General features: G+C 40.1%; 1 protein-coding gene across 1 annotated transcript in view; it reads left to right on the forward strand.

Annotated features, from left to right (window-relative positions):
* eIF5B (eukaryotic translation initiation factor 5B) overlaps positions 1 to 27,966 on the forward strand; it is a 75,185-nt gene that overhangs the window by 29,899 nt on the left and 17,320 nt on the right. Inside the window, exon 15 of the mRNA XM_017907820.1 lies at positions 26,485 to 26,646. Within this exon, the coding sequence (XP_017763309.1) occupies positions 26,485 to 26,646 (162 nt within the window). The remainder of the gene's footprint in view (positions 1 to 26,484; positions 26,647 to 27,966) is intronic.

Below are 27,966 nucleotides of genomic sequence, written 5' to 3' on the forward strand. Positions count from 1 at the left end.
ATTTCAATAATAATAATAATAATATGATACATTAATTTAATTTACTTACATAAATTGCGATAATGCAATACAGTATAAAAAATAATAATACAGTGCAAATACAGTATTTCAAAAGTAATAATACAGTGTAATAACTAATTTAAATTACTTACGTATATTGTAATAATTCGACTCAAATGCAGCATTTAAAAAATAATAATACGGTACAATAACTAAATTTACTTGCATAAATTGTAATAATTCGATACGAATGTAGCATTTAAAAATAATAATACGGTATAATAACTAAATTTACTTGCATAAATTATAATAATTCGACACAAATGCAGCATTTAAAAATCATAATACGGTATAATACCTAAATTTACTTGCATAAATTGTAATGATTCGATATCAATGAAATATTTCGAGCATAATAATACAGTACAATAACTCAAGCTACTTACATAGAGCAGCAGGGTCCACCACTCCCGTGTTAAATTACACCCGTGTACAGAGGCGAAAAACGGAAAAAGGTGGTAAACTCTGCCGAGAAATAAAACACGAGAATAATTCGCAAAATTCGAATTTCGTTGCGTGAAAAGAACAAAACCCGTGGATCCTACCCAAATTTCATTCCGACGTTAATTCCCTCCATCCTCCGCCGCCTCGTACGTGGAATTCCATTGCGCAATTTTTAAGTGTCCGTTTACACGCGGCCGGCCGAATCACTATAATTAAGAAGTCGTTAGGCCGATCGGAATTTCTCGGAAAGGGAGAAAAAGTGTCGCGGCGAGAAGAACGGATTAACGAGGAGCAACGTGTGGGATCGACGAAAATCCGATCGGCCAGCAGAGATAAAATCCACTCGCAACGTCGGAGGCATTTGCACGGCTTCCGTCGTTATCGGGCGTGCACGCGCGTTGCGCAACGGCCTCGATAGGCGCTTTAACATCGAGCGGAAATCCGGCGGATTCTTTCAGCCTGCCGTTTTCTTGCCGTTCCGCCATTCCTTTTCTTCGTCTTATCCCTTTTCCTCCATCGCCGCTGTCTGTTCCTCTCCGATGACACGATCCACCTATGCTCGCGATACTCCTCTTTCGTCCATCTCTTTTCCATCTTACTCCACTTTCTGGAATAGTCGACTGATTAATCCATTGCATCCGCGAATCGGCTAACTTTCCTCAAAGTTACGTGACTGCGAGAGCATCTTGGCTATGCTAGCTTTTCTGTGAATTAATTCTAACGATAAGGTTACGGTAAATTATAGAATATAAATTAATTCCTCGAAGATTGGATTATTTTAGATCAGTCCGATTAAAATTGTCCAATTTTCTTTTTGCTATTGCTCGAAGAAGTGATTACGGTGTGTATTTTTAACAACGTGTAATTGAAATTGCGGAGCAGTGGAATGTATATAGTTTTGCATGAACGTGGTGAATAAGCAGCGTTAACACGGGTGTAATTGTTAATTTCGATTAGTATTGTAGGATACCAAAAGAAATCGCGAATTGGCTATGCCATCGATATCTTCTAGAAGCAAATCGAAAAGTTATTCTATATAACAAAATTAAGTTGTGTAACTCCCCTACAGCGTGGGTTAAGGAAAGCATAAAAGCGTGGTCCTTGACAAGCAAAATAGAGTCCTTAGAAATCGGTTGTGACCAGCACAAGCGTGAGTCGCTTGGTGTTGGAAAGAGAGTTTTAAAAGAGTGCGTCTTTGTGCGTTTTCGTTTCGTTATCTTGGTCTTCTTTTCCTAAGTTAAATCAGTTTACGAGTTTTCAGTTTGTGTTATTGCGTTCTTGTTCTTTCGACAATTTTGTCTCAAGACCTGAATTCGCCATCCTACGGTATTAGAACTATGAAAGGTGTCAAAGTGACTCGTTTCTGACGTCTTGTGTTTGTAATTACCGATAGTGTGCAGTTTCTTGTAGTAAAGTTAACCCGTTCACGAGTAGAGCGGCTTTGAGACGATTTTCCACTTAACTCACTAGCGCCACCACGGTCCATATCTCCAATAAACGTAACGTAAATATCGTAACCTCTTCCTACGCGTGTCCCATCATCTACACGATATCGTTCACACAAGATTTACTCGCGAAAGAGATAACGTTGACTTTATTTCAAATAGTAGGGTAATTAAAACAATAAAATAAATTCTGAAATATAAATTACAATTTTTCCCCGCAAATCGCAAGGAAACGTCGAACGGATGGCGGAGTCGGCGAAAATAATTGGACATTATTACCGATCAGTCTTCGAAGTTATGACGTCTCGGTGCATTAAATCTTCAGCAACGAGGGGATAAATAACGTGATCGATAACGATTGGAACGTAGCAGGAAATCGGCGCGAAGGAAATATCGATTACGCGGCAAAAGACAATGCGTTACGCTTGTGTCCCAACTTTCTGTCTACCTGGAATCGCATTTTTCACGACGTTGCTTCAAGCTCTTTCACGAAGTCTCGTCACGATGGCTGGAAACTCGAACAACTCGAGACGAGTAGCCTTTAGGTGAAAAAGGGATCGTCTAGACTCTCCAAAGCCCAAGAAGGTTCTCTTATCGTCGAAGTTTCGACAACTATCTCTCGTGCTTGAAGTTCCGATTAGAATTCGAACAGGCAAAAAGGGCCCATCCATTTCAGGATGATGACTGGTCCTAGAATTTTTCTTTTTGCAATCACCGAACACATACACTTTCTTTAAGAATAAAATTGGTATCAACTCGTATTAAGAAAGAACTGTAATCGATATATTCACTAATATTTATCGTACCGCTGAAAATTACTATAATCTATGCACGTTATAGTTAGGTACACATTAAAGATCGGCAGTTCTAGCGTTAAAGAAGGATTTTTGCGAAATCGGATAAAGTTTATCTATAACCGATCCAATGCTACTCGCTTTCGCGATCAAACCGTTGTTCGTGATTAACCTTTCACGATATCAGATGTCATCTGAAGAATTTCGAAATTAAGTCCCGATAATGCGTCGTTTCCTGCGATCCGATCTATGCATCATCGGTATTGTTTCAATCGTTGCATGCAAAGTCACGCTGCAAAAGTGGCAGTGAGGTCGCCCAGTCAATTGCGTTTGCTGTCTTCTGCGAATCGATCCGTGCAAATAAACACGGATTACCATTCCGATCGCGAAAAATCTCGCGTGTAGAAAATCGTGTCACGAAAAGACGATTGGTCGGCTATCGAATCGATCTTTCTACGGATCGGTGCATATAAATGAACATCGAAGCCATTTCTATCGGGAAAATTGGGGAGAAAGTCGCGTTGCCGAATTAATAGGCATACTCGTCTGCTGCGAACCGATTTTTGCGAGTGAACACCGAAATTCGCATTTCCATCGCGAGATATTAAGTAGGGAGGCAAAGACACCTGATCAGGTGTCGATTTAATCGCGTTTATTGTCCTCTGAGCATCGATTTGTGCGAATAAACGATATTACCATTTCGATCGAGACAAGTTAGGTGCTTGGAACGATAGAACGGTTGTCATCGTCGTTTGCATGCCGATTTCTGTAAACAAACGATATCTCCATTTCGATCGGAGAGGTTTCGTGGAAGAAATCGTATCGCGAGAAACGTGGAGTGGATCGAGTTAATTTCCTCGGTAGATATACCCAGAGAAGCCTACTACGAATATGATAAACTTAATTGCTTCGTTGGAAATGGTATTATAACTGGCAATGAAAAATATTGTATATTTTAATATTAGTATTTAGTACAATAGTATTAGTGATGACATAGCGATGACATCATGTCCAACATGTCCTTCGCTAATCGACCCATGCGGATAATGGATATTACGATATTTCGTTAAATTAGCCACGTCCTGTACGAGTCTATCCGCCATTATGGGAATACCCGAAATTAGCATTTCGATGGCGAGAGATTAGGCTGAAAGGCGGGCTAGGAATGCAAGGCAAGGTGGTTATCGAATTAATGGCGTACGTTCATCGATTCCACGAACGTAATACGTGTTGCAACGTGCAGGTATCATTTCAATGGCATAACGGCCGGGGCATAATTAGCGGAACGGCGTTACGAATTTAAACGCGACTTCCGGTCGGCGGTTCGACGTTCGACGATAATTATATCAAGGAAACGCGAAGAAGATTTTCGAGCCACCACGAATTATATTCCCGTCCGGAGTGACAGGAACTAGAAACTCCGTGGTGTGTGAGTCCCCTTCCGGCGGAAGGCCGCTCGTAACGTTCTTCCTTTCCCTCTCTCTCTCTTCCTCTCTTTCTTCCTCTCTCTCTTCCTCTCTCTCTCCCTCTTCCTACACGCTCGATCTCCCCCTCGTTTTCCTCCTCGTCCGGCTAGCAGGTACCAGAATACATTTGTAAATTTACTGATTGCGAGTAGAAAATTAACACGTCGGAGCGGATTGGCCGAGCGGGACCGCGAGGGAAGCTAATTAACGAGCACGCGAACGGAATACGAAACGTGTTTCATTATCGAGCGCGATATGCGAGTCGTAGAATTTTTTCACGAGCGTTAGCTCGTGAACGCGCTTTCGACGCTGGATAGAGACACCGAGGTCGGGAAAACGGGGTAACGCGGTAGCTCCGCGAGGCTCCGCATCAAGACGTGACGTAGTGGTACACGTGGCCAGGATGCAGTCAGGCAGGTTAAGAAACACGCAATTTTCGAATAATTTTTTTAAAACGATCGTATATAATACTTTCGCGAGTATATTCCTACCTTGACCGCGGAATGGGGACGTTGGGATCAGGAAAATGAGTTAACGACTGTCAGAGGACTCTCATATGAGTCCTTTACACGTGGCAAGCATACAACTGGAGTTGACAATGATATATTTGAATAATTTTTAAAGAGTGACCGACTGTATACAATTCTTTCGCGAGTACATTCCGTTTTTGACACCGAATGGGGACGATGGGATCAGGAAAATGAGTTGACGACTGTCAGAGGACTCTCATATGAGTCCTTTACACGTGGCAAGGATACGACTAGAGTTGACAATGATGATATTCGAATAATTTTTAAAGAGCAACCGACTTTATACAATTCTTTCGCGAGTACATACCTTTTTTGACACCGAATGGGGACGATGGGATCAGGAAAATGAGTTAACGACTGTCAGAGGACTCTCATATGAAGAGGTGTCATATTGGTACACGTGGCAAGGATGCAGTTAGGTTTGAGAATGATGATATTCGAATACTTTCACAAAAACGAGCGATCTTGTACAATTCCTTCTAGGGTATATTGGCTTCTGATCTTTTTTGACACAGAATAGAGGTACGGAGATCAGGAAAACGGGGTACTAAGTGATTTTCACATACTTTTAACGCATATCGATACACGAGACAAGCCTATCGAAGCTCAAAAAGAACGACACTCGAGCAGTCACCTAGAACTCTTGCACGAGTATTACCCCGTGACCGTTTTTGGCAGAGAATAGAGACATCGGGACAAAAACACGGTTACCGGGTGATCTCGGAGAGGGACTCCTAAAGGAAAGCGTGTATTGGTACGCGTGGCAAGGGTATAGAGGGTTAAAGATAACGGCATCCGAGCCTTCCAACCTTGCAGCCGCTGTCGGTGGCGCGAAAAGGGAAAACGTGCCGGCTAATATTAGAGGAAAGGTCAAAATGTGTAGAAGAAGGGCATATAAGTGGAGATGCCGCCCCCTCTAAAGTGGAATGAAAAGGAAGGAAAAAGATGAATAGGAGGGAGGGAGAAAAAGGGAGAAAAAAGGGGAGAAAAGGGAGGAAGATGGCGGTCGCGGAGGGACAGGAAAGGGTGACGAGACAGCCGGTGGTGGGGGTGAAACGAACATACGTGGGACAGCGTATCTACGTTTAGAGCGTCTACCGAGTGATAAACGACCGGAAGGAAGCCAGAGGCGTTTCCACGAAAGTTACAGACAAGCCGGAAGGCCGAAAGACGGGATGTGGTTGGTGAGTAAGTGGCATCGATGCGTTAGTATGCGCGCGTATTCTGCCTCATTCCAACTTCTCTCTCTCGCTCTCTCTCCCCTCTCCTGCTACTCGTCTCGACCACCTCTCTCTCTCTTTCTCTCTCTTTCCGTCGTGTTTCTCTAAGTAGGCAGCTGGTTAACGTTGCTATCGTAGCGAAGGAAGGAAAAAAAAGGAGAAATAGCTTGGGAAAGAGAGAAGCGAGAGGAAGAGAGATAAAGAGGGCGGAGGAAAGGCGAGAGAGAGAGAGAGTGAGATATCGGCGTAGAGGAGAGAGAAACGCGGTTGGCCGGATGTCGAGTTTCCAATGTCGAGTAGATCATTTTACCCGGGCTCGCGATTAATTTTGCTAACCACGAGTACCGACGGTAATCGCCTTGTTGACGAAACAGAGCGGATCCTGCTCGTCCCTCCTGAGAAAGGAATGCCTGTCGCGCGACTTCTATGTCCGGGTTCCATCGCTATCTAGCTCATGGTTCGCCAAGTCGTGGTCCGTAAACTCTAACTTGGACCCTGAAATAATTTTTCAAACCCCCAGAAAATCGTAATTGATAAACGTTTCAATTTTTGCTACGATTAGCCCACCGCTCCCTAAATCGTGGTCCACAGATCCTGACTTGGGCCCTGAACAAATTTTTCAGACCTCACAAAATCGTAATTAATAAGCATTTCAACTTTTGCTACGATTAACCGAGCATTTCCAATTTTCTCACGTCACATAGACGCATTTGATTGTAACTCTTTGAGGTTAGGTGGATTAAACACTGTCCCATCTCGATAAGTTGACAATGTGCATTCTGCAGCGTGAAAAGAAAAGAAGTTCGCACTTCCTGTTGATGTACTCTCTACAAAGTGTCATTTTCTTTTGACAGTCTTCGACTCGAGGTCCAGAAGCTTGGCTCCCGTTGATCTAGCTCGCTGAAAAGTCTCTTCATACTGGTATTATTCAGGAAAAGCTACGTGGAAACTGAAATATCGATGCCTTCATAGGATCAAAGCCTATTTACTGTCAAATGTCAAAATTGATACCGGTATTATTTCAATATTCGTTGAGAATCTTCTCTTTTCACCGCCATTTTGTTGCTCATTACGGACTATCATGGCTGTGGTTGCATGAAACGATGCGTTTCAATCTAGATCGGTTAAATGGAGACGAGCTTCGGAAAAATTACGTTCGATCCTGCAAAATTACTAGCCTGGGGATTTCAGAAAATCGTAATGGCGCTGTGCTAACAGGCTCGGTACCGATTTCGGCATTAGCTGCAGCTAAACGAAGTCTAAAAACCGGAAACAATTACCGATAAACGTAGTTAAGGTGCTATCAAGTTCAAATAAATTTCCTGTCGGGTACGAGCCCTGGACATTCGAATTCTTGGCAGTTCTCGGCGGATCTTAGCGAGGAGCACGGGAAATAGGGAAAGGATAGATGCAGCTGAGAAGATGAAAATGGACATAATGGGTCACGCTTGAGAGAATCGATGCTGACACGTGTAACTGGCAAACCTGATTGCCTGGTCCCGAGCAGGAAAGTCTATTGTTTTGTTCGTCGATTTGTTTTCGCGCCGTCGTGACGCGCAAGAGATGAGATAAGATTGATATAAAATGATAGATCGAGCGCGAACAACAGATTTTTGGGATTTCTCGTTGAAATATCAGATAGACGACTGTGTAGACACTATCATCATGGATCTGGATTAAAACAGCAACACTTTGGGGTGCAAATTGCGTTCTGTACCCGAGCCTAATTGATTCAAAGCTAGGAAGCTAGTTTTCATAGGAATCTAGGGAGTTAGGAAGCTAGTTTTCATAGAAATCTAGGGAGTTAGGCAGCTAGTTTTCCTAAGAAGCTAGGAAGCTAGGAAGCTACTTTTCATAGGAATCTAGGGAGTTAGGAAGCTAGTTTTCATAGGAATCTAGGGAGTTAGAAAGCTAGTTTTCACAGGAATCTAGGGAGCTAGGAAACTAGTTTTCCTAAGAAGCTAGGAAGCTAGGAAGCTAGTTTTCATAGGAATCTAGGGAGTTAGGAAGCTAGTTTTCACAGGAATCTAGGGAGCTAGGAAGCTAGGAAGCTAGTTTTCATGGGAATCTAGGGAGTTAGGAAGCTAGTTTTCACAGGAATCTAGGGAGCTAGGAAGCTAGGAAGCTAGGAAGTTAGAAAGCTAGGGAGCTAGGAAACCAGTTTTCCTAGGATGCTGGGAAGCTAGTTTTCATAGGAATCTAAGGAGCTAGGAAACTAGCTTTCCTAGGAAGCCAAGGAGCTAGGAAACTAGTTTCCCTAGAATGCTAGTAAGCTAATTTTCATAGGAATCTAGGGAGCTAGGAAGCTAGTTTTCATAGGAATCTAAGGAGCTAAGAAGCTAATTTTCCTAAGAAGCTAGGAAGCTAGGAAACTAGCTTTCCTATGAAGCCAAGGAGCTAAGAAACTAATTTTCCTAGAATGCTAGTAAGCTAGTTTTCATAGGAATCTAGGGAGCTAGGAGGCTAGCTTTCCTAAGAAGTTAGGAAGCTAGGAGACTAGCTTTTCCAGGATGCTAGGAAGCTAGTTTTCCTATGAAGCTAGAAAGCTAGTTTTTATAGGAATCTAGAGAGTTAGGAAGCTCCTTGCTATGCTGCTCCCACGTTTTTCCAGTTAAAAACGCATCCATGTCGATATATTTTTCTGAAATTAAGTTGAACAGACTATACCTAGATACGTACCACAAGAAACTGTGTTTCGGGTATGAAAATTATGGAGGATTTAATTAAATCGATACAAAATGGCAGAGGATTAGCGTCGAGTTTGGAGAACAGGAGAGCCATCGCGAATGTATTGCTTCTTTTCGAGATTATCTATGCTGTCATCGGTTGACAGGTCTCATAAATTTCAGTTTTACGACCAGTTCACGTTCTTTATGCAGTTCTCCGTTATTCGACATTTACAAGACTGATCTTAGACTTCTCCATCCTGTCTCAAGATTTATGCTCTCTGCTGGCAGATGTAGGCCAGAACTGTCAAACGAAAAAGTGATCTTTATTGACCCTTGACACTCGACGATTTTTTGACTAGAGAAGAGTCAGAATCCAAAGATTCTCTGTCTTAAAGGATTCTTAAAATTTGTCTGAATTTTACATATGCTAAAACGTGACAAGTATAATTCTATCGATACCATGAAGAGCGTAGCTCGTCTCTGTGTCATCTCAATGCAATCTTAAATCTATTATGGTTTACAAAATCATTTTCAAAACTTTTGTTCTAAATTGCGTATCTGCATATATCTCATCAATGTTTCAATTTATCTCTCGTTATTCCATTTTTCTAGAATTTCACTTCGTTTTCATTCACTGGTCATGTGATCGTGGTAAGTTTAACGTTAGGTAACGTTCGATCGTCATTCTCTCGTTGCACGGTACAGATCTCTATCCGAGCTAAATATAATAAATAAATAAATATCGAGGATTCCTTGAAATTGCTGTTCGCTATAGTACTCGGAAGTATGGTCGACGCGGTGGGGATTTCATTCATTGACTCATCCGTCTGATTCATTAACAGGCCGGTAGATCAAAGGTACGTCGCACACGTGGCCGATGTGTTAGCATAAATTTCAGCGATAGCGATCGTTGATATTTTAGCTGGGTGTGCTAAAAATCGAAGAAAGAACGGCACTTCTCGTTACGATATATATACTTACGTAAAATAATTGTACGAAAATAGGAAGAAAAATAATTTAATGGACTTAAGGACATTTAATATCAACTAATAATATATTAATTCAATAAATTAACATTAACCCTTTGCACTCGACAATTTTTTCGTTACAGAAAAATAGTAATTCGAAGACTTTCTGTCATAGAGTGGACGATATTTTTAAAATGGTAAGTGAGAAATCATATGCAAATTAAGACGTAGAATTATTTTTCTTCGACATTCCGCGCATCGTTAGGTAATTTTAAATTTTATATATTAATTAACGTCGATCTTTAGAATCTGATTAAATGGTGACTGAGAGTCACCTCTCGAGTGCAAAGGGTTAATAATAAATAATAATAATATATCTATTTGTAGGAAATTGAAATGGGGTCAGATGGATAGAGCAAAGTTAGGTAAATGTATAGTCAGTTTTGTTTATTCTGTAGTTTATCTCGTTTATCAGCTGTGTAGAAAAATAAATATTTATATAATGGTATCATGTAAAATAATTTTATTTTAGAATATGTATAATTTTTCAATTAAATATAAATAAGAGTTCGTTTGTTAGACTGAATTTCAATGGAGATCTTGACAGACCCTCTTTAGAGCGATGATGCCAATGGGTCAAGCAGTATCCAAGAATATAGTGATTTTTAATCTCAAATCCTAGTTTAATGTTAATTATATGGAATCGTTTATTAGACTGAATTTCAATGGAGAGCTTGACAGACCCTCTTTAGAGCGATGATGCCAATGGGTTAAGCAGTATCCAAGAATATAGTGATTTTTAATCTCAAATCCTAGTTTAATGTTAATTATATGGAAAGTGGTTAGGGTGTCCCAAAAATCACGCAAGATTTGAATTTTGCGCCATTTGTTCGATGACGTGTTCCCAATGAAGAAAAATGACAGTGTGACAGTTGACAGTTCAGGGTTATTAAAAATGCAGCGTTACACGAAAGAACAACGCGTCTTCGTTGTTGAATAATATTTATAATTTTAAATTAAAAGCCTGTGTTTTCTATTAAAATTATTTTTTAAATTACTTACTGAATTTTGGGACACCCGGTATATATTATATATCTATTTGTATCTTGAATAATTGGTTGAATCTTACTTTTAATTTTTATTGTTGCTTCGATTCGAATGACTATCTCGACAACAGCTCTTCCAGTATAAGATTAGTATTAACAATCCATATCGATAGAATTATTCTCTAATATTGTAGATTATGTTCGTCACAGTTAAATATTAATAATTACAGAAAAATAGGAATTCGAAGACATGCTGCCATAAAGCAGTGAATAAAGCTACAAATTAAGACGTAAAATTATTTTACTTCGACACTCCACGCATCGTTGCGTTACTATAAATTTGACATATTAATTAATAAATAAATTTTTGAATTTGAAAATTGTTTACGGTATTTCGAAAAACAATTACCGATTTTCGATTACCGATGGAAAAATCGCGGTTCTAAATTTTTGGAATTTAATTAAACGGGAATTGAAGGTACAAGGAGCTAGTAACAATTCATATCGATAGAATTATTCCCTAATATTGTAAATTATATTCGTCACAGTGAAATACTAGTAACTTCTTCGATGCACATTGTTCCTATACACGCGCCATCTTTGATCGAAATTGTTTACGTCAGTTGGAAAAATGATTACCGATTTTCGATTACCGATCGAAAAATCGCGGTTCTAAATTTTTGGAATTTAATTAAACGGGAATTGAAGGTACAAAGAGCTAGTAACAATTCATATCGATAGAATTATTCCTTAATATTGTAAATTATATTCGTCACAGTGAAATACTAGTAACTTCTTCGATGCACATTGTTCCTATACACGCGCCATCTTTGATCGAAATTGTTTACGTCAGTTGGAAAAATGATTACCGATTTTCGATTACCGATCGAAAAATCGCGGTTCTAAATTTTTGGAATTTAATTAAACGGGAATTGAAGGTACAAAGAGCTAGTAACAATTCATATCGATAGAATTATTCCTTAATATTGTAAATTATATTCGTCACAGTGAAATACTAGTAACTTCTTCGATGCACATTGTTCCTATACACGCGCCATCTTTGATCGAAATTGTTTACGTCAGTTGGAAAAATGATTACCGATTTTCGATTACCGATCGAAAAATCGCGGTTCTAAATTTTTGGAATTTAATTAAACGGGAATTGAAGGTACAAAGAGCTAGTAACAATTCATATCGATAGAATTATTCCTTAATATTGTAAATTATATTCGTCACAGTGAAATACTAGTAACTTCTTCGATGCACATTGTTCCTATACACGCGCCATCTTTGATCGAAATTGTTTACGTCAGTTGGAAAAATGATTACCGATTTTCGATTACCGATCGAAAAATCGCGGTTCTAAATTTTTGGAATTTAATTAAACGGGAATTGAAGGTACAAAGAGCTAGTAACAATTCATGTCGATAGAATTGTTCCCTAATATTGTAAATTATATTCGTCACAGTGAAATACTAGTAACTTCTTCGATGCACATTGTTCCTATACACGCGCCATCTTTGATCGAAATTGTTTACGTCAGTTGGAAAAATAATGACCGATTTTCGATTACCGATCGAAAAATCGCGGTTCGTTGTGCAGCGTGCGCGATAGCGCGGAGGCCGGTCTTCCGGTGCACGCGGTCGCGATGCTAGGGATTTCCTGGTGATTTTTATCGCGGTTTTCCGCGGAAGTGGAATAGAGCGTGGCTGGAAACGCCTGGCCGGAGGAAGGAAACGCGCGCGAGGAGAGGATCGAGAGAGAATGCCGCACAAATCTCAATTTGTGCATGCACTCAAAGCAGCGAGCCACACCGACGGTTGGCTGTTAGCCGCTCAGGCTCGTACAAACTATAAAGCTTTCTAAATCGGTGCGGCTCACGAAAATAGACTTCCGGTTCCCGTCTCACGCGTTCTCTCGCTGCGCTGCGTCTGCTCCCGAGTATGCCAACATCGACCCTCTTTTCGTCCCGTTTCGCTTCGCTTTTCCTTCACCCTCTTTCTTCCTTCCTCTTCTCCCTGGCGTCCGTCTTCCACGGAAATACATCTTCCACGAGGCAAACGTGGAAATCGGAACTCCGGCCACTTCCTCCCGCGTATCTTCCATTATCCTCCATGTCGTTTTGCAATCGGAGAAGCACTCGTGTGGATGCAATGTGCGTTTCGGGACTGGTTTGCGTTGGTGTATAGGGAAATTATATAGGGAAATTTGTGTAAATGACAAGCAGTAATATCCAATATATGACAAATGTCAGATTACTGAAATTTCATGTTAGATGTAGATCGGTGAATTAATAACAAAAGCGCTGTGGCTGCAATGTAGATTTCGGGACTGGTTTGCGTTGGTGTATAGGGAAATTATATAGGGAAATTTGTGTAAATGACAAGCAGTAATATCCAATATATGACAAATGTCAGATTATTGAGATCTCGTGTTGGGTGTAGATCTGTGAATTAATGACAGAAGCGCTGTGACTGCGATGTGGATTTCGGTATTGATTTGTGGGAATATATAGGGAAATTATATAGGGAAATTCGTGTGAATGACAAGCGGTAATATTCAATGTACGACAAATGTCAGATTACTGAGATATCGTGTTAGGTGTAGATCGGTGAATTAGTAAGAAAAGCGCTGTGATATGTGAATTTCGGAATTAGTTGATAGCGGTATATAGGGAATTATATAGGGAATTATATAGGGAAAGTATATAGGAAGATTTTCGTGATGCACTGCTTTTTTATTGTTTTTTTGTTGAATTTTTGCCAATTTCCATTTCAGGAGAGTCTTTTTCATGATGAAATAATTTAATAGAAAAGAAGTAGGAAAATCATCTAGATTTTGTTGCTTTTCCACTAGTGATATTATTGTTTTATATAGAGAAATTATATAGGAAGATTTTCGTGATGCGTTGCTTTTCTACTGTTTTGTTGTTGAATTTTTGCTAATTTCGTTTGCAGGGGAATGCTTTTCATGGTGAAATAATTGAATAGAAAAGAAATAGGAAAATCATCTGGATTTTGTTGCTTTTCCACTAATGATATTACTGTTTTATATAGGGAAATTCGAAGTCATGGGGACTTTCGTGATACGTGATTTTCTATTGTTTTGTTATCGAATTTCTGCCAATTTCGTTTCCAAGAGAACCTTTTTCATGGTAAAATAATGTAATACAAAAGAAATAAGAAAATCTTCTTTGATTTATTGCTTTTCCATTAGTGATACGATTGTCTTATAATTGATTTACAATTTGATTTTTATGGTTTCGATTTTCAAGTAATTTAATGGGGAAGATACGTGGAAGATATCATTCACTCTATTGTCTTTCAATTTTTATCATAATTTTGATTCCTTTCATTTCCGATACTGCTATTTCGTAATAGGTGCTTCATTACTCATATCTGCAGATCGACTTTCAAACACCTTAATCACGCCGATAAGTATATCTAATCCGTACTTCGCGAACTTATCTTCGTTCATTTCCTCGTTTCGTCACTGTCGGTCCCGTTTCGCAATTTTCGGATCGCTATCACTTAAATCCTCGATAAATCAACAATCATAGAAACCGGTACCCCGTGAACTTCTCTCCCTATTTCCTCGCTTCGTTATACCGTTGACACCGGCTTGCGAACGGTGCTTAAGCAATTAGACCACCTGACAAATCTCCGAACATCTTGATCGAGATGGAACGCTAGCCTCATTGAACGAGTTCCGATTTCGCGTTAAATCTTCGTTGGGTTGACAGGTGGCTCTTGTACGAGATGTCTGGTACAGGCGTAAGAAAAATTATGCGATCCCGTATTTCCGGGATTGAGACTGGATCAACTGGAGAAACGATTACTCGTGCAGAAGTGACAATCTAGTGATTAATTCGCTTCCTCTTAATCGATCGATACAGGATGCGACTACGCTTAAAAATAGATCGAAAATGTACTATAGAATGCAATCTTTCCGTACAATCTTTCGTTCTGGAGAAAATTCAGGTTGAACAGTCGTTGGTTTGACTAATTACCCGTCGCCATATTTGGTATAGTTATTTGAGTTTTGGGGAGGAAAAGCAAGCTGATAGGTTTGGCAAAAAGCAACGTGCAATATTGGAAATATTTATGCAGACAACTGTGAGTAGGTACATGTTAGTTGGAAGTATAGTTATAGTTAGGAATAGTAGATTAATCGGGTGTGCCCCAAGAGAACTTCCACACCAATTTTCTCCAAAATGGAGGGGCGTATGGAAAAATTTTATTCCACATTTTCCTTTTAATTTTACCCCTACTATAAGAATCAAGAATACTAGATTAGTTGGTTGTGCCCCAAGGGAATTTCCAGATGAGATTTCTCCAAAATGCGGCGCTATATGGAAAAATTTTATTCCACGTTTTCCTCTTATTTTTTCCCCTATTATCAAAATCAGGAATACTGGATTAATCGGGTGTGCCCCAAGTGAAATTCCAGGCGAATTTTCTCCAAAATGGAGGGGCGTATGGAAAAATTTTATTCCACATTTTCCTTTTATTTTTACCCCTACTATAAGAATCAGGAATACTAGATTAGTTGGTTGTGCCCCAAGGGAATTTCCAGATGAGATTTCTTCAAAATGGGGCGCTATATGGAAAAATTTTATTCCACGTTTTCCTCTTATTTTTTCCCCTACTACCAAAATCAGGAATACTGGATTAATCGGGTGTGCCCCAAGTGAAATTCCAGGCGAATTTTCTCCAAAATGGAGGGGCGTATGGAAAAATTTTATTCCACATTTTCCTTTTATTTTTACCCCTACAATAAGAATCAGGAATACTAGATTAGTTGGTTGTGCCCCAAGGGAATTTCCAGATGAGATTTCTTCAAAATGGGGCGCTATATGGAAAAATTTTATTCCACGTTTTCCTCTTATTTTTTCCCCTACTACCAAAATCAGGAATACTGGATTAATCGGGTGTGCCCCAAGTGAAATTCCAGGCGAATTTTCTCCAAAATGGAGGGGCGTATGGAAAAATTTTATTCCACATTTTCCTTTTATTTTTACCCCTACTATAAGAATCAGGAATACTAGATTAGTTGGTTGTGCCCCAAGGGAATTTCCAGATGAGATTTCTTCAAAATGGGGCGCTATATGGAAAAATTTTATTCCACGTTTTCCTCTTATTTTTTCCCCTACTATCAAAATCAGGAATACCACTTGCACTGGAAAGACGTGCCACGCACGTCGTAATGCTTTTGTCGCAGAATCGCCAACGACGTGGTATACACGTCGTCAGGCAATTGTCACTGAAACGCTGGACCGTTCCGATATACGCATCGATGAATTTCTTACCAGTACAAGTGGTTAATCGCGTGTGCCCCAAGGAAATTTCGAGGTCAGTTTTCTCGAAAATGGAGCGGTACATGGGAAAATTTTATTCCACATTTTCGTCTTATCTTTTCCCCTACTATAAGAATTATTAATACTAGATTAACCCCTCGACTACGGCAGATTTTGATACGCAACGGCCGTACCATAGGGCAAGAATTGAGTTACGATGTGCGCCATTTTTGTGAAAACAAGTGCCCTCCGTGCCAGAAAGCTAAACTACGCCGAGCGCCTATAGGCGTCCTCTGTGTCACAAACGCAAAATTTCTAAGCGACTGTGGGCGCCCTCCGTGTCACAAACGCAAAATTTGTAAGCGTCCATAGGCGTCCTCCCTCTCACAAATCCAAAATTTCTCGCCCCAAGAGAACTTCCAGTCCAGTTTTCTCCAAAACGGAGGAGCATATGGAAAAATCTTATTCCACATTTTCCTCTTATTTTTTCCTCTTCTATCAAATACACCTTGCGCATACCTTGTCTCTGTACCACACTTCGTCCCACGCAATGTAAAATAGAAATCAGCCACCGTCTAACGCAGAAATAAAATATAAAAAGAAATACAAAAAGAGAAAAGAAAGGCAGGAAATAATGAAACAATTTCGCGCTTCGGATGATCTTTGTCTAACGAAATTCGCGAAATCGGTTGAAATGGAGAATCGAATAGAGGCAACTCCGTCCGACTACCATACTCGCGATTAGCGGAGCCGGTGGCGTTAATCGCGCGTCGTTTGTTGCACGACGTCTGTCCGCCGGGAGAAGAAAGATCGTCGGTAATTACTGTTAAATCCTCGCTGTTAGCTCGACATAAATTTCCCTCGTTTCACCTCGGCGCGTGGCCCGCGTGGCCCGACTGTCTGCCCGATTCACGCTTCTGTCCGCCTCTCTGTATCGCGCACAGTTGGCCTGCGATACACGTTCTTCGAGTACATCGGCTGCCACGTTGGCCCCGTTGGTCGCTTTACTAAACTTAGACTCATTCAGTATGCCCGCTTTCGAATCGGGTGCCCGCGGCCCGGGACCGTGTCTCGTCGTGCCACGGCACGCTTCTTGGCGACCGTAAACAAGGGAATCAGGCTGCGAGAACTCGACCGTGTATATACGCGACCACGAGAAAGGAACGAGGCTGAATGAAAGCAAAAATAATTTCACCTGTCCGACTGTGCACGCCAAACGCTTGATCGGGGATCAACCCTCGCGAGATTGGCACCACGGACGCGATCCTCGGGGTCCGTTCTCAAAGGAGTCTGAATTTTTTCGCGTTTGCAGTTGTTTGGTTGGATTGGTCAAGATTGTGAGTTACTCGATGTCTTTTGTTGTCGAGAGTTACGACTATTATTGTAACTTTTCGTATTCTTGGCATGGGCAAACATAACCTCTCTAAGCATGACGAATTAATTGCCAGAGTCGGAATTTAGTTAGTTTATATTTTGGTACGTGTCATTTGGTTTATGATCCGTGTTATATTATTTTCTATTATTATAAGTAATGCATGGAATATTAGTTTTCGTATTCTTGACGTAGATATGTGCAAACATAACCTCTCTAAGCATGGCAAATTAACCGCGAGTGTCTGAATTTCGTTATTTAGTATTTTGGTGTACAGAGTTTGGTTTAAGATTCATTTTATGTTATTCATTACCCTTTTATTACACTAACTAACGCATAGAATACAATTTTCGGTATTCTTGACGTAGACATGTGCAAACATAACCTCTCTAAGCATGGCGAATTTATCGCGAGTGCCTGAATTTCGTTATTTAGTATTTTGGGGTATAGACTTTGGTTTAAGATTCATTTTATGTTATTCATTACCCTTTTATTATACTAAGTAACGCGTAGAATACTAGTTTTCGTATTCTTGTCGTAGATATGTGCAAACATAACCTCTCTAAGCATGGCAAATTAACTGCGAGTGTCTGAATTTCGTTATTTAGTATTTTGGTGTACAGAGTTTGGTTTAAGATTCATTTTATGTTATTTATTACCCTTTTATTATATTCAGTAACGCATAAAATACAAGTTTCCGTATTCTTGACGTAAACATGTGCAAACATAACCTCCCTAAACATAGCAAATTAATCTTGAGAATCTAAATTTCGTTTTTAGTATTTTGTTGTATGGAATATGGTTTAAGATTCATTTTATATTATTCATTACCCTTTTATTACACTAACTAACGCATAGAATACAATTTTCGTTATTCTTGACGTAGACATGTGCAAACATAACCTCTCTAAGCATGGCGAATTTATCGCGAGTGCCTGAATTTCGTTATTTAGTATTTTGGGGTATAGACTTTGGTTTAAGATTCATTTTATATTATTCATTACCCTTTTAGTACACTAAGTAACGCATGGAATACAATTTTCGGTATTCTTGACGTAGACATGTGCAAACATAACCTCTCTAAGCATGGCGAATTAATCTCGAGAGTCTGAATTTAGTTTCATTTATTATTCCGATATATAGGGTTGGGTTTAAGATTCCCATTAGCTTATTTATCTATTATTCATTATCTTTTACTGCTGCAAATCTCATCGTCGTATAGACAATCATCGCGTGGGTCCAAATGGACCGGAAGTCCTCCGCGTGAATCAGCTGCCACGTACAATGACTGACGATAGTTTCCGATCTAGAAGTCCCCATTTAACCTCTCTTTAAAACATCAATACACTTATTAAAACACGAATACATTAGCTATACTACCTTAATCCGAAAAAATCCCGATTGAAAACCAAAATTGCGCTGACAACTTCAACTATCCATTTCACCCTCTTAAACCTACCTGTTATATAATAAATTACATCGCATAAATAACTGTCTCATTGCATTCCAACTGCACCCAAGTTTCCACAAAAATTAGAATTTTTGTATAGAGCAACTCCTTTGAAATATAACCTTTAACCACTTGCTCTACGATTTAACTTTCGGTTGCTGTGCCGCGTTCTACAATATAACATGCGGTAAGACGTTACATTCACGTGGTACACACGTCGCTGGCGGCTTTGGAACAAAAGCATCATCTCGACGTGCGTGGCACGTCTTTATAGCGCAAGTGGTTAAATACCTTCACGAGCCACCGCGTTTGCAAGGAATGCTCCCTCGTTGCCTTATCCGTGGTTTCGTTGGACGCAGTTAGGAAAATCTAGGGACACGGAACGTCGTAATCGGTGGCTGTTGGAGGCTACTCGTTTCCACTCGTTTCCACTCGTTTCCACTCGTTTCACGGTAATTTCAGTGTCGTAAGCGGGTAATTAGCACGGTAGGAGAATATTTCGAAGTGGCTGGTCTCGGTTTCCGGACGGGAAGAGTGACGCTAATCACCGGATAGATCTGGGCGACAAACGTCGGTATTAATCAGTGGCGCGGTTCGTTACCGGTACCGAGTATCTGGTATCGCGGGCGCGATACACAGCCGGGACGAAGATAAGGAACGCGGGGAGAAAACTGCGAACAGGGAGCGAGACAGAGAGGACCGGATAGGAAGGAGCAGACGGAGGACGTGGGATGGTCATGGTACGGGTGAAATAGTTCGCTTTTAAAATACACTCTCGTTAGCCGCGTTAAGCCACGGACTATTCGAAGCTGCGAGGCAAGAAGAAAATAAATCGGTCGAAATAAAATTCTCCTTTTCCCATGGCTGGCTTCCCACGTGTCCTCGAGGCTGAGGCAGCTCGCGAGCAGAAGAATCCGTGCTAACCCACGCGGAGACGTCGCGAATCCTCGCCAAACGCGTTCTCATCCTTGTCTCTTCTGCTCGCAACCAGACGCGAGGCCAATTTTCCCAGTCGAACTGGAAAAAACAATTGGCCAAACCTGTTTACTTCCAGTCGCATCGCTAACGGACCTCGGGCTCTGCTGGTGTCGCGCGAATTAACACGCCATCCTCGCGGAGACGAAAAACGAAAGCGTCTCTTGGTACAAACAGTTATGCGAAATACAGTAACGTGTCTCGGGGCTTTGGTTCATCGATTATCGAATACCGATCAACGATACGGTCCCGCTATCACGAGAGTAAGATTGCATTGACGTTAAAGTTATCACGATTCGCGTGATCATTTTTCATTCTTTGATTTGGAATTCCGTATTCAATTTTAATCGCTTTGAAACGTGTCGTTTTCATCGATAATGGTCGGACCAAATTGGATTATTATCGAGGCAAAACTGCGTCTACTATCGAGGCTAAAATTTGTCTACCATCTGGGCAACAATTTGTTTATTATCGAGGCAAAATTAGGTCTACTATCTGGGCAAGAATTCCTCTACTATGTACACAAAAATTGGTCTACTATCTGGGCAAGAATTCGTTCATTATCGAGGCAAAACTGCGTCTACCATCGAGGCAAAGCTGCATCTACTATCGAGGCAAAGTTGCATCAATTATCGAGGCAAATATTCGTCTGTTATCGAGGCAAAATTAGTCTACTATCTGGGCAAAAATTCCTCTACTATCTAGACAAAAATCGGTCTACTATCTGGGCAAAAATTCGTCCATTATCGAGGCAAAAATTGGTCCACTATCTGGGCAAAAATTCGTCCATTATCGAGGAAAAACTGTGTCTACTATCTAGGCAAAATTACATCTATTGTCTGAGCAAGAATTCCTCTACTATCTAGGCAAAAATTGGTCTACTAAAATTGGTCTACTATCTGGGTAAAAATTCGTCCATTATCGAGGCAAAGCTGCATCTACTATCTAGACAAAGTTGCATCAACTATCGAGGCATATATTCGTCTATTATCAAGGCAAGATTGGTCTACTATCTGGGCAAGAATTCGTTCATTATCGAGGCAAAACTGCGTCTACCATCGAGGCAAAGCTGCATCTACTATCGAGGCAAAGTTGCATCAATTATCGAGGCAAATATTCGTCTGTTATCGAGGCAAAATTAGTCTACTATCTGGGCAAAAATTCCTCTACTATCTAGACAAAAATTGGTCTACTATCCGGGCAAAAATTCGTCCATCATCGAGGCAAAAATTGATCCACTATCTGGGCAAAAATTCGTCCATTATCGAGGCAAAACTGCGTCTACTATCGAGGCAAATATTCGTCTATTATCGAGGCAAAATTGCGTCTACTATCTGGGCAAGGATTCCTCTACTATCTAGGCAAAAGTTGGTCTACTATCCGGGCAAAAATTCGTCCATTATCGAGGCAAAACTGCGTCTACTATCTAGGCAAAATTACATCTACTGTCTGAGCAAGAATTCCTCTACTATCTAGGCAAAAATTCGTCCATTATCGAGGCAAAACCGCGTCTACCATCGAGGCAAAGCTGCATCCACTATCGAGGCAAATATTCGCCTATTATCGAGGCAAAATTGCGTCTACTATCTGGGCAAGGATTCCTGTACTATCTAGACAAAAATTGGCCTACTATCCGGGCAAAAATTCGTCCATTATCGAGACAAAACTGCGTCTACCATCGAGGCAAAGCTACGTCCACTACCGAGGTAGAGTTGCGTCAACTATCGAGGCATGCCTCACAGACCCTTTGGAATTAAAAAAGCAGATCGGTACCCTGTGGTGCCGTTCACGACGAGGCGTTAGGTCGCAAAGGAGCGAAAAGAAAGCGTGGTGAAGCGTCGGTAAGGCGAGCAGACCGAACACGGCCGCGTACTTTCTCGGGACGCACGCTTGCAATTATGTATATATGGTAATGCGGTAGGAGAGTGTCGAAAATCGGCCGATCGCGCGACACCATAAAAGTAACCGGGATCGAAGGAAGGATACGGGAGACGAGAGAGCACTCGCTGAGGAACAAAGAGAAGCAGACTCGTGGTTCGATTCCAGCCGACTACGACCGCGTGTGTGGGTATATTGCTCTTTCGGCGTGGGTTTCGAAATACACGACCGGTCATTGTCCATCGATTGATACCGGGCTGCTGCTTCCTTCGACCTCGTCCATCTCGTCCTGTCTTCCTCGACCTTCTTTTCCTCCTGCTCCGTACACTCTCCTACTCGCTTAACAGTAAATCCACCACCACTTAAATCACAATTTTCACAATTTTTATCAAAAATTCTTTCCTCGAATTTTCTTCCGATATTCGTTGAATTAATTTTACCAATTTTTCCCCTTCACAATTTTTGTTTCCCTTTTTCTTTTTATTCGGATCTATTTTTGTTCTTTCTTCGTCTACCTGTTATTTGACCTGTCATGATAGGTTAGTAATACATTTAGTAATGTGATTAATCCGAGGTAAAAATCAACTCCCTCGCAAGAGTTGTCTGATCACGTATGCTATGTTCAAGTTTCTTTTATTCCCGATTATAATAATTTCTTGAAATCCGGTAAATTAATTCTCTCCATACACTAATACACGCGTTTCAGAAAGTTGAATGTAGTCAAAAATCAACCCCCTAGGGATTCATCGTGCACCTCAGAAATACGATTATATGGCTACATATGTTATAGTCAATGTTCTTCTTAATCCGGTTTTAATTATCTCATGATCTTCGATTTTAATTATCTCCTTATAGTAATATACGTAATTCAGAAATTTCAAAATAGTCAAAAATCAACCCCCTTGCTAGGTTTATCGTGCACCACAGAAATACGATTATATGGCTACATATGCTATAGTCAATGTTCTTTTTAATCAGATTTTAATTATCTCGTGGTCTTCGATTTTAATTATCTCCTTATAGTATTACACGCATTTCAGAAATTTCAAAATAGTCAAAAATCAACCCCCTCGATGGGTTTATCGTGCACCACAGAAATACGATTATATGGCTACATATGTTATAGTCAATGTTCTTCTTAATCCGGTTTTAATTATCTCATGATCTTCGATTTTAATTATCTCCTTATAGTAATATACGTAATTCAGAAATTTCAAAATAGTCAAAAATCGACCCCCTTGCTAGGTTTATCGTGCACCACAGAAATATGATTATTTGGTTACATATGCTATAGTCAATGTTCTTCTTAATCAGATTTTAATTATCTTATGATCTTCGATTTTAATTATCTCCTTATAGTAATAAACGCGTCCCAAAAAGTTCAAAGTAGTCAAAAATCAACCCCCTCGCGAGGTTTATCGTGCACCATAGCATTACGATTTATACGATTATATATGCTATAGTTAATGTTCTTTTTAATCCCATTTTAATTATCTTGCTATATTCGATTTTAATTATTTCCATACAGTAATACACGCATTCCAGAAAGTTCAGAGTAATCAAAAATCAACCCCCTCGCAAGGTTCATCGTGCACCATAGAAATGCGATTTACACGGTTATATATACTATAGTCGACGTTCTTTTTAATCCCATTTTAATTATCTCGTGATCTTTGATTTTAATTATCTCCTTATAGTAATATACGCGTTTCAGAAATTTCAAAATAGTCAGAAATCAACCCCCTCGCATGGTTCATCGTGCACCATAGAAATGCGATTTACACGGTTATATATGCTATAGTCGACGTTCTTTTTAATCCCATTTTAATTATCTCGTGATCTTTGATTTTAATTATCTCCTTATAGTAATATACGCGTTTCAGAAATTTCAAAATAGTCAGAAATCAACCCCCTCGCATGGTTCATCGTGCACCATAGAAATGCGACTTACACGGTTATATATACTATAATCACTGTTCCTTTTAATCCCATTTTAATTACCTCGCGATACTCGATTTTAATTATCTCCATACAGTAATTCACGTATCTAAGAAATTTCAAAATAGTCAAAAATCAACCCCCTCGCATGGTTCATCGTGCACCATAGAAATGCGATTTACACGGTTATATATACTATAGTCACTGTTCCTTTTAATCCCATTTTAATTATCTCGCGATACTCGATTTTAATTATCTTCATACAGTAATTCGCGTTTCTGAGAAATTTCTAAATAATCAAAGACCAACCCCCTCGCAGGATTCGTCGTGCACCACAGAAATGCGATTTATACGGCTACATATGCTATAGTCAATGCTCTTTTTAATCCCATTTTAATTATCTCCATACAGTAATTCGCGTGTCTGAGAAATTTGCAAACGATGAAGAAACAATTCGCTCGCGAGATTCCTCCGCCATTCGTAGTCTCTTTGACGGTATCGTGCGAAATGGAAAACTCGCATTACCAGTCGCCAACGCGTAAATCCTCGTGCTCCCTGGGAAACACCCGATACCCTCTGTAGACGCTGCCCCGATAAAAGTTTCATTAATAGTAGCATCCTCGGCGCAGCTGTATCCGCGTTCGTCTGGCATGGAGCGTTCGAATGGTGGACGGAGGCAGAGCGGTTAATTAGCCGTAATTATAGGTGATTCTTTGGAAAGGATAAGCTGCAATCTGTGCGTGTCCCCAAGCAAACTCGCGTCCGGGTTTATCGCCCACTTGGCGCTCTTGCAGCTGCAGGTGTGTTACGGCAATAACGCGATTCTAAACGACATGCTCGAGCTTTCTTGCCTCTGCGCGCCGTTCTACAGGGTGCTCTCGAATCCCGGCTACCCGGCGCCGTTTCGCTTCACCAGAACCCTCTTATCCTCCGATTCCACGTCGAGTTCCTCCGCGACACCCTGGATAGGTCTCTCGCTCGCGATCATGGTTTTTCCAGCCGGGATCACGCGACGTCGCTTAGCAGGACGAGAAGCGGTGGAAAAACTTGGGGATCACTGCGTGTACGTCGGCCCACAGGGTCCAGCAGCCTACGTATCCGCGTATCTGCCTACTCGGTCCACCGATCCTCGCCGGTATTCACGGCGAAAAGGTACCTACGTCCGAGTCGGCCCTGACGACGCGCAATGCTCAGGTACTCGGTTTTCTCTCGACTTCCGGTCGCAGAAAGGAATGCATAGGCGGAGCTATACCCACGCAAGGAGACACGCCGATCGAGGATGGAAAAAAGACACGGCGACAACGCCGGTACAAGCTGCGAAACAGACTGCGCGTGCGCAGTCTGGGCCAGACACGCGTGGAAAATTCGATTTTTCAACCCGTGTCATCCGATCCGATCTAGGTAGATCTTGGTATATGAGCTTGGTGATCTTCGAAACACGGGCAAGGTGGAGAGTTCGGTTTTATGTATCTTTTAGGTTAGGTTGCAATTCGCCGAGTGAAATCGTACGTTCATTGCAACATGTAGGCAAGTAATCGTACAGAGTTTTATGGTCAATGTAGATGTATAGTGTTTAATACTGGTGAAATATATGTATATACTTATGCAAATATGAAGAGAGGAAAGAATAAACGTGTTCTTCGAGTTACAATAATTAACCCTTTGCACTCGAGAGGTGAGCTTTAGTCACCATTTCATAAAATTTGGAAAATCGATATTAATTCATGTATCAAATTTAATGCAATGTAACAGTGTGCGAAGTATCGAAGTCAAATAATTCTACAATTTTATTATTGTACAATTCTTTATTTACTGCTGAAAAAAGTATTGTCAGCTTTTTAGTAGAGTATTTTTGATTTTCTACTCTTCTCTAACCAAAAAATCGTCGAGTGCAGAGGATTAAATACGTTTTGTGATGCTATGGCTTCGGAACTGAACTGTTCTTGAAAGCAGCAGGACCCCTTTGAACCCAAAAACCAAGCACACGACCCCTTGATGCCTACATAGTGCCAAAAGTCGCTATTGACCTGCAATGCCTAGCAGGTCTGACGCCATTGCTATGATTTATTACAATTTATCATAATTTTTAGGTCGTTGTGTGCAGTTAGAAGGTGGGTGACACAGATTAGGTTAGGTACCCTGTATTATTTTTATTAAATGAAGGATCGGACGTATCGTGAATTAATTAGATATATTTGGTGTGGTTTGTGTCAAATTTAGGTTAGGTATCCCATCGTCTGTATGATATACGAATAGAGATGACGAGCAGGGTCCTCAAATGGATAGATTGGATTAGTTTTGCGTTGAGGTTAGGTTAGATATGACGTATTTTATATGATATATGGAAATGGATGACGTATAGTATTCTCCAATAGACATATTAGGCTAGGCACTGTGTATTTCTTTATTAGATGTAGATTTGATTTATGATGAGATTTGTATTAAATTTAGGTTAGGTACCGCGTCATTTTTATGATGTACGAATATGGCTGACGTGCAGCATGCTCAAATAAATAGATTGGATTAGGTTTGCGTTAAGTTTACATTATATATAACTTTACATAATATATAAAAATGAAAGACGTACAGTATTCTCGAATGGACAGATTAGGTTAGGTACAACATACTTTTTATTATATATAGAAATGGATATATTTTATCTTCTCGAGTGTCTAAACTGATTTATTTTCAAATTTTGACTAAGTTCCATATATTCTGTATAATATCTGCAAATGGATAAATTATCAGTTTCAAAATGGCTGACGCACAGTATTCTTGAGATTGGGATAGTTTTGGGTTGGATATCAGATATTTTATATGACACGCGAAGGTGGATGACGGTACAGCGTTCTCCAGTGGATAGTTCTGATGCTTACGATCTTTTTAATCGAAAATTGGCCGCAGGTAGAATTTGATATCGTTTTGATTTGCAGTTCGTGGATTTGGGCGTGGTTTCGAGTATAGAATATAATCACAAGCCTGTGGACTCGGCGCGGAAAGGTCAGGAAGTTTGCGTGAAGATCGATCCGATACCTGGAGAGGCACCGAAGATGTTCGGCCGTCATTTCGACGAGAAAGACTTCGTTGTGAGCAAGGTAAGAGTTTTGATAGCTAATTTGTACGTATGAGCTGGTTAAACGACGTTGAATTAGCGGTTCGTGCGATGCTATCGCGAATATCCGGAATAATTGCTCCGTTTAACTCTTGACCCTTTAGAATGCAGAATTTAACGCCTCTCGTCACGATTTCATCGCGAAAAATTATGCATCGGGAAGGTATCTCGTTCTAATTAACTATTGTATAGAAACTCTTACGAAAAATATTTTATTCCACAATTTTTGGAATTTATATAAATTCTGTGCACATTAAAACGTGCCGAGTATAGTTTCAATCTCATAAGTGGTGTCAATCGTTGCACCAGGGATTAAGAAAGGAAAAGACACTAATTGCGCGAAAATTTTAATTAAAATTAAATCCCGAGGAAATTAATTATAGATGAGACGAAAGATATCCCATTGTTTATATAAAAACTTCGCAAAATGAAAAATAGAAATTCGAAATTTGGAAAGCTAAATATTGTCCAAGTGCTTAACGTAAAAATTGAATACTGTCAAATTGACAGGGCACTTTATCATCCTATTCTCCCCAAAAATAAATGACTCTTCAATTCTAAGAAATTTGTTATCAAACCTCCATTACTGACATACTGAAACTACTGTCAAATTTCTAAATTTTGCCACACGTGAATTTTATTTCAAAAAACACAGTCTAAACAATTATTCTTCAACACTGTCAAAAAACAAATCAATTTACTCGCACACTCCGTTATAAAAGCAATGAAAGAATTATATCTTTGACAAGTTTGAGAAATCAAGAAGGACCAAACTTACCATGACCGTGAATTTTATGTCACCCCCGTTAGAAAACAGAATTTAAACAATTATTCCTAAACACTGTCAAAGAGCAAATCAATTTACTCACACGCTTCGTTACAAAAGCAGTGAAGAAATTATATCTTCGACAGCTTTGAAAGCTCAGGAAGGACCAAACCTAACGTGGTCATGAATTTTATTTATGTCACCCTCGTTAGAAACAGTCTAAACAATTATTCCTAAACACTGTCAAAAAGCAAATCACTTTATTTGTACACTCTGTTACAAAAGCATTGAAAGAATTATATCTTCGACAGCTTTGAAGGATCAGGAAGGACCAAACCTAGCGTGACCATGAATTTTATGTCACCCTCGTTAAAAATCACAATCTAAACAATTATTCCTAAACTCTGTCAAAAAGCAAATCAATTTACTCGCACACTCCGTTATAAAAGCAGTGAAAGAATTATATCTTTGACAAGTTTGAGAAATCAAGAAGGACCAAACTTACCATGACCGTGAATTTTATGTCACCCCCGTTAG

This window comes from Eufriesea mexicana, unplaced genomic scaffold, assembly GCF_001483705.2.
Source record: "Eufriesea mexicana isolate 0111107269 unplaced genomic scaffold, ASM148370v2 scaffold9187, whole genome shotgun sequence".
In the NCBI taxonomy this organism is placed as follows: domain Eukaryota; kingdom Metazoa; phylum Arthropoda; class Insecta; order Hymenoptera; family Apidae; genus Eufriesea; species Eufriesea mexicana.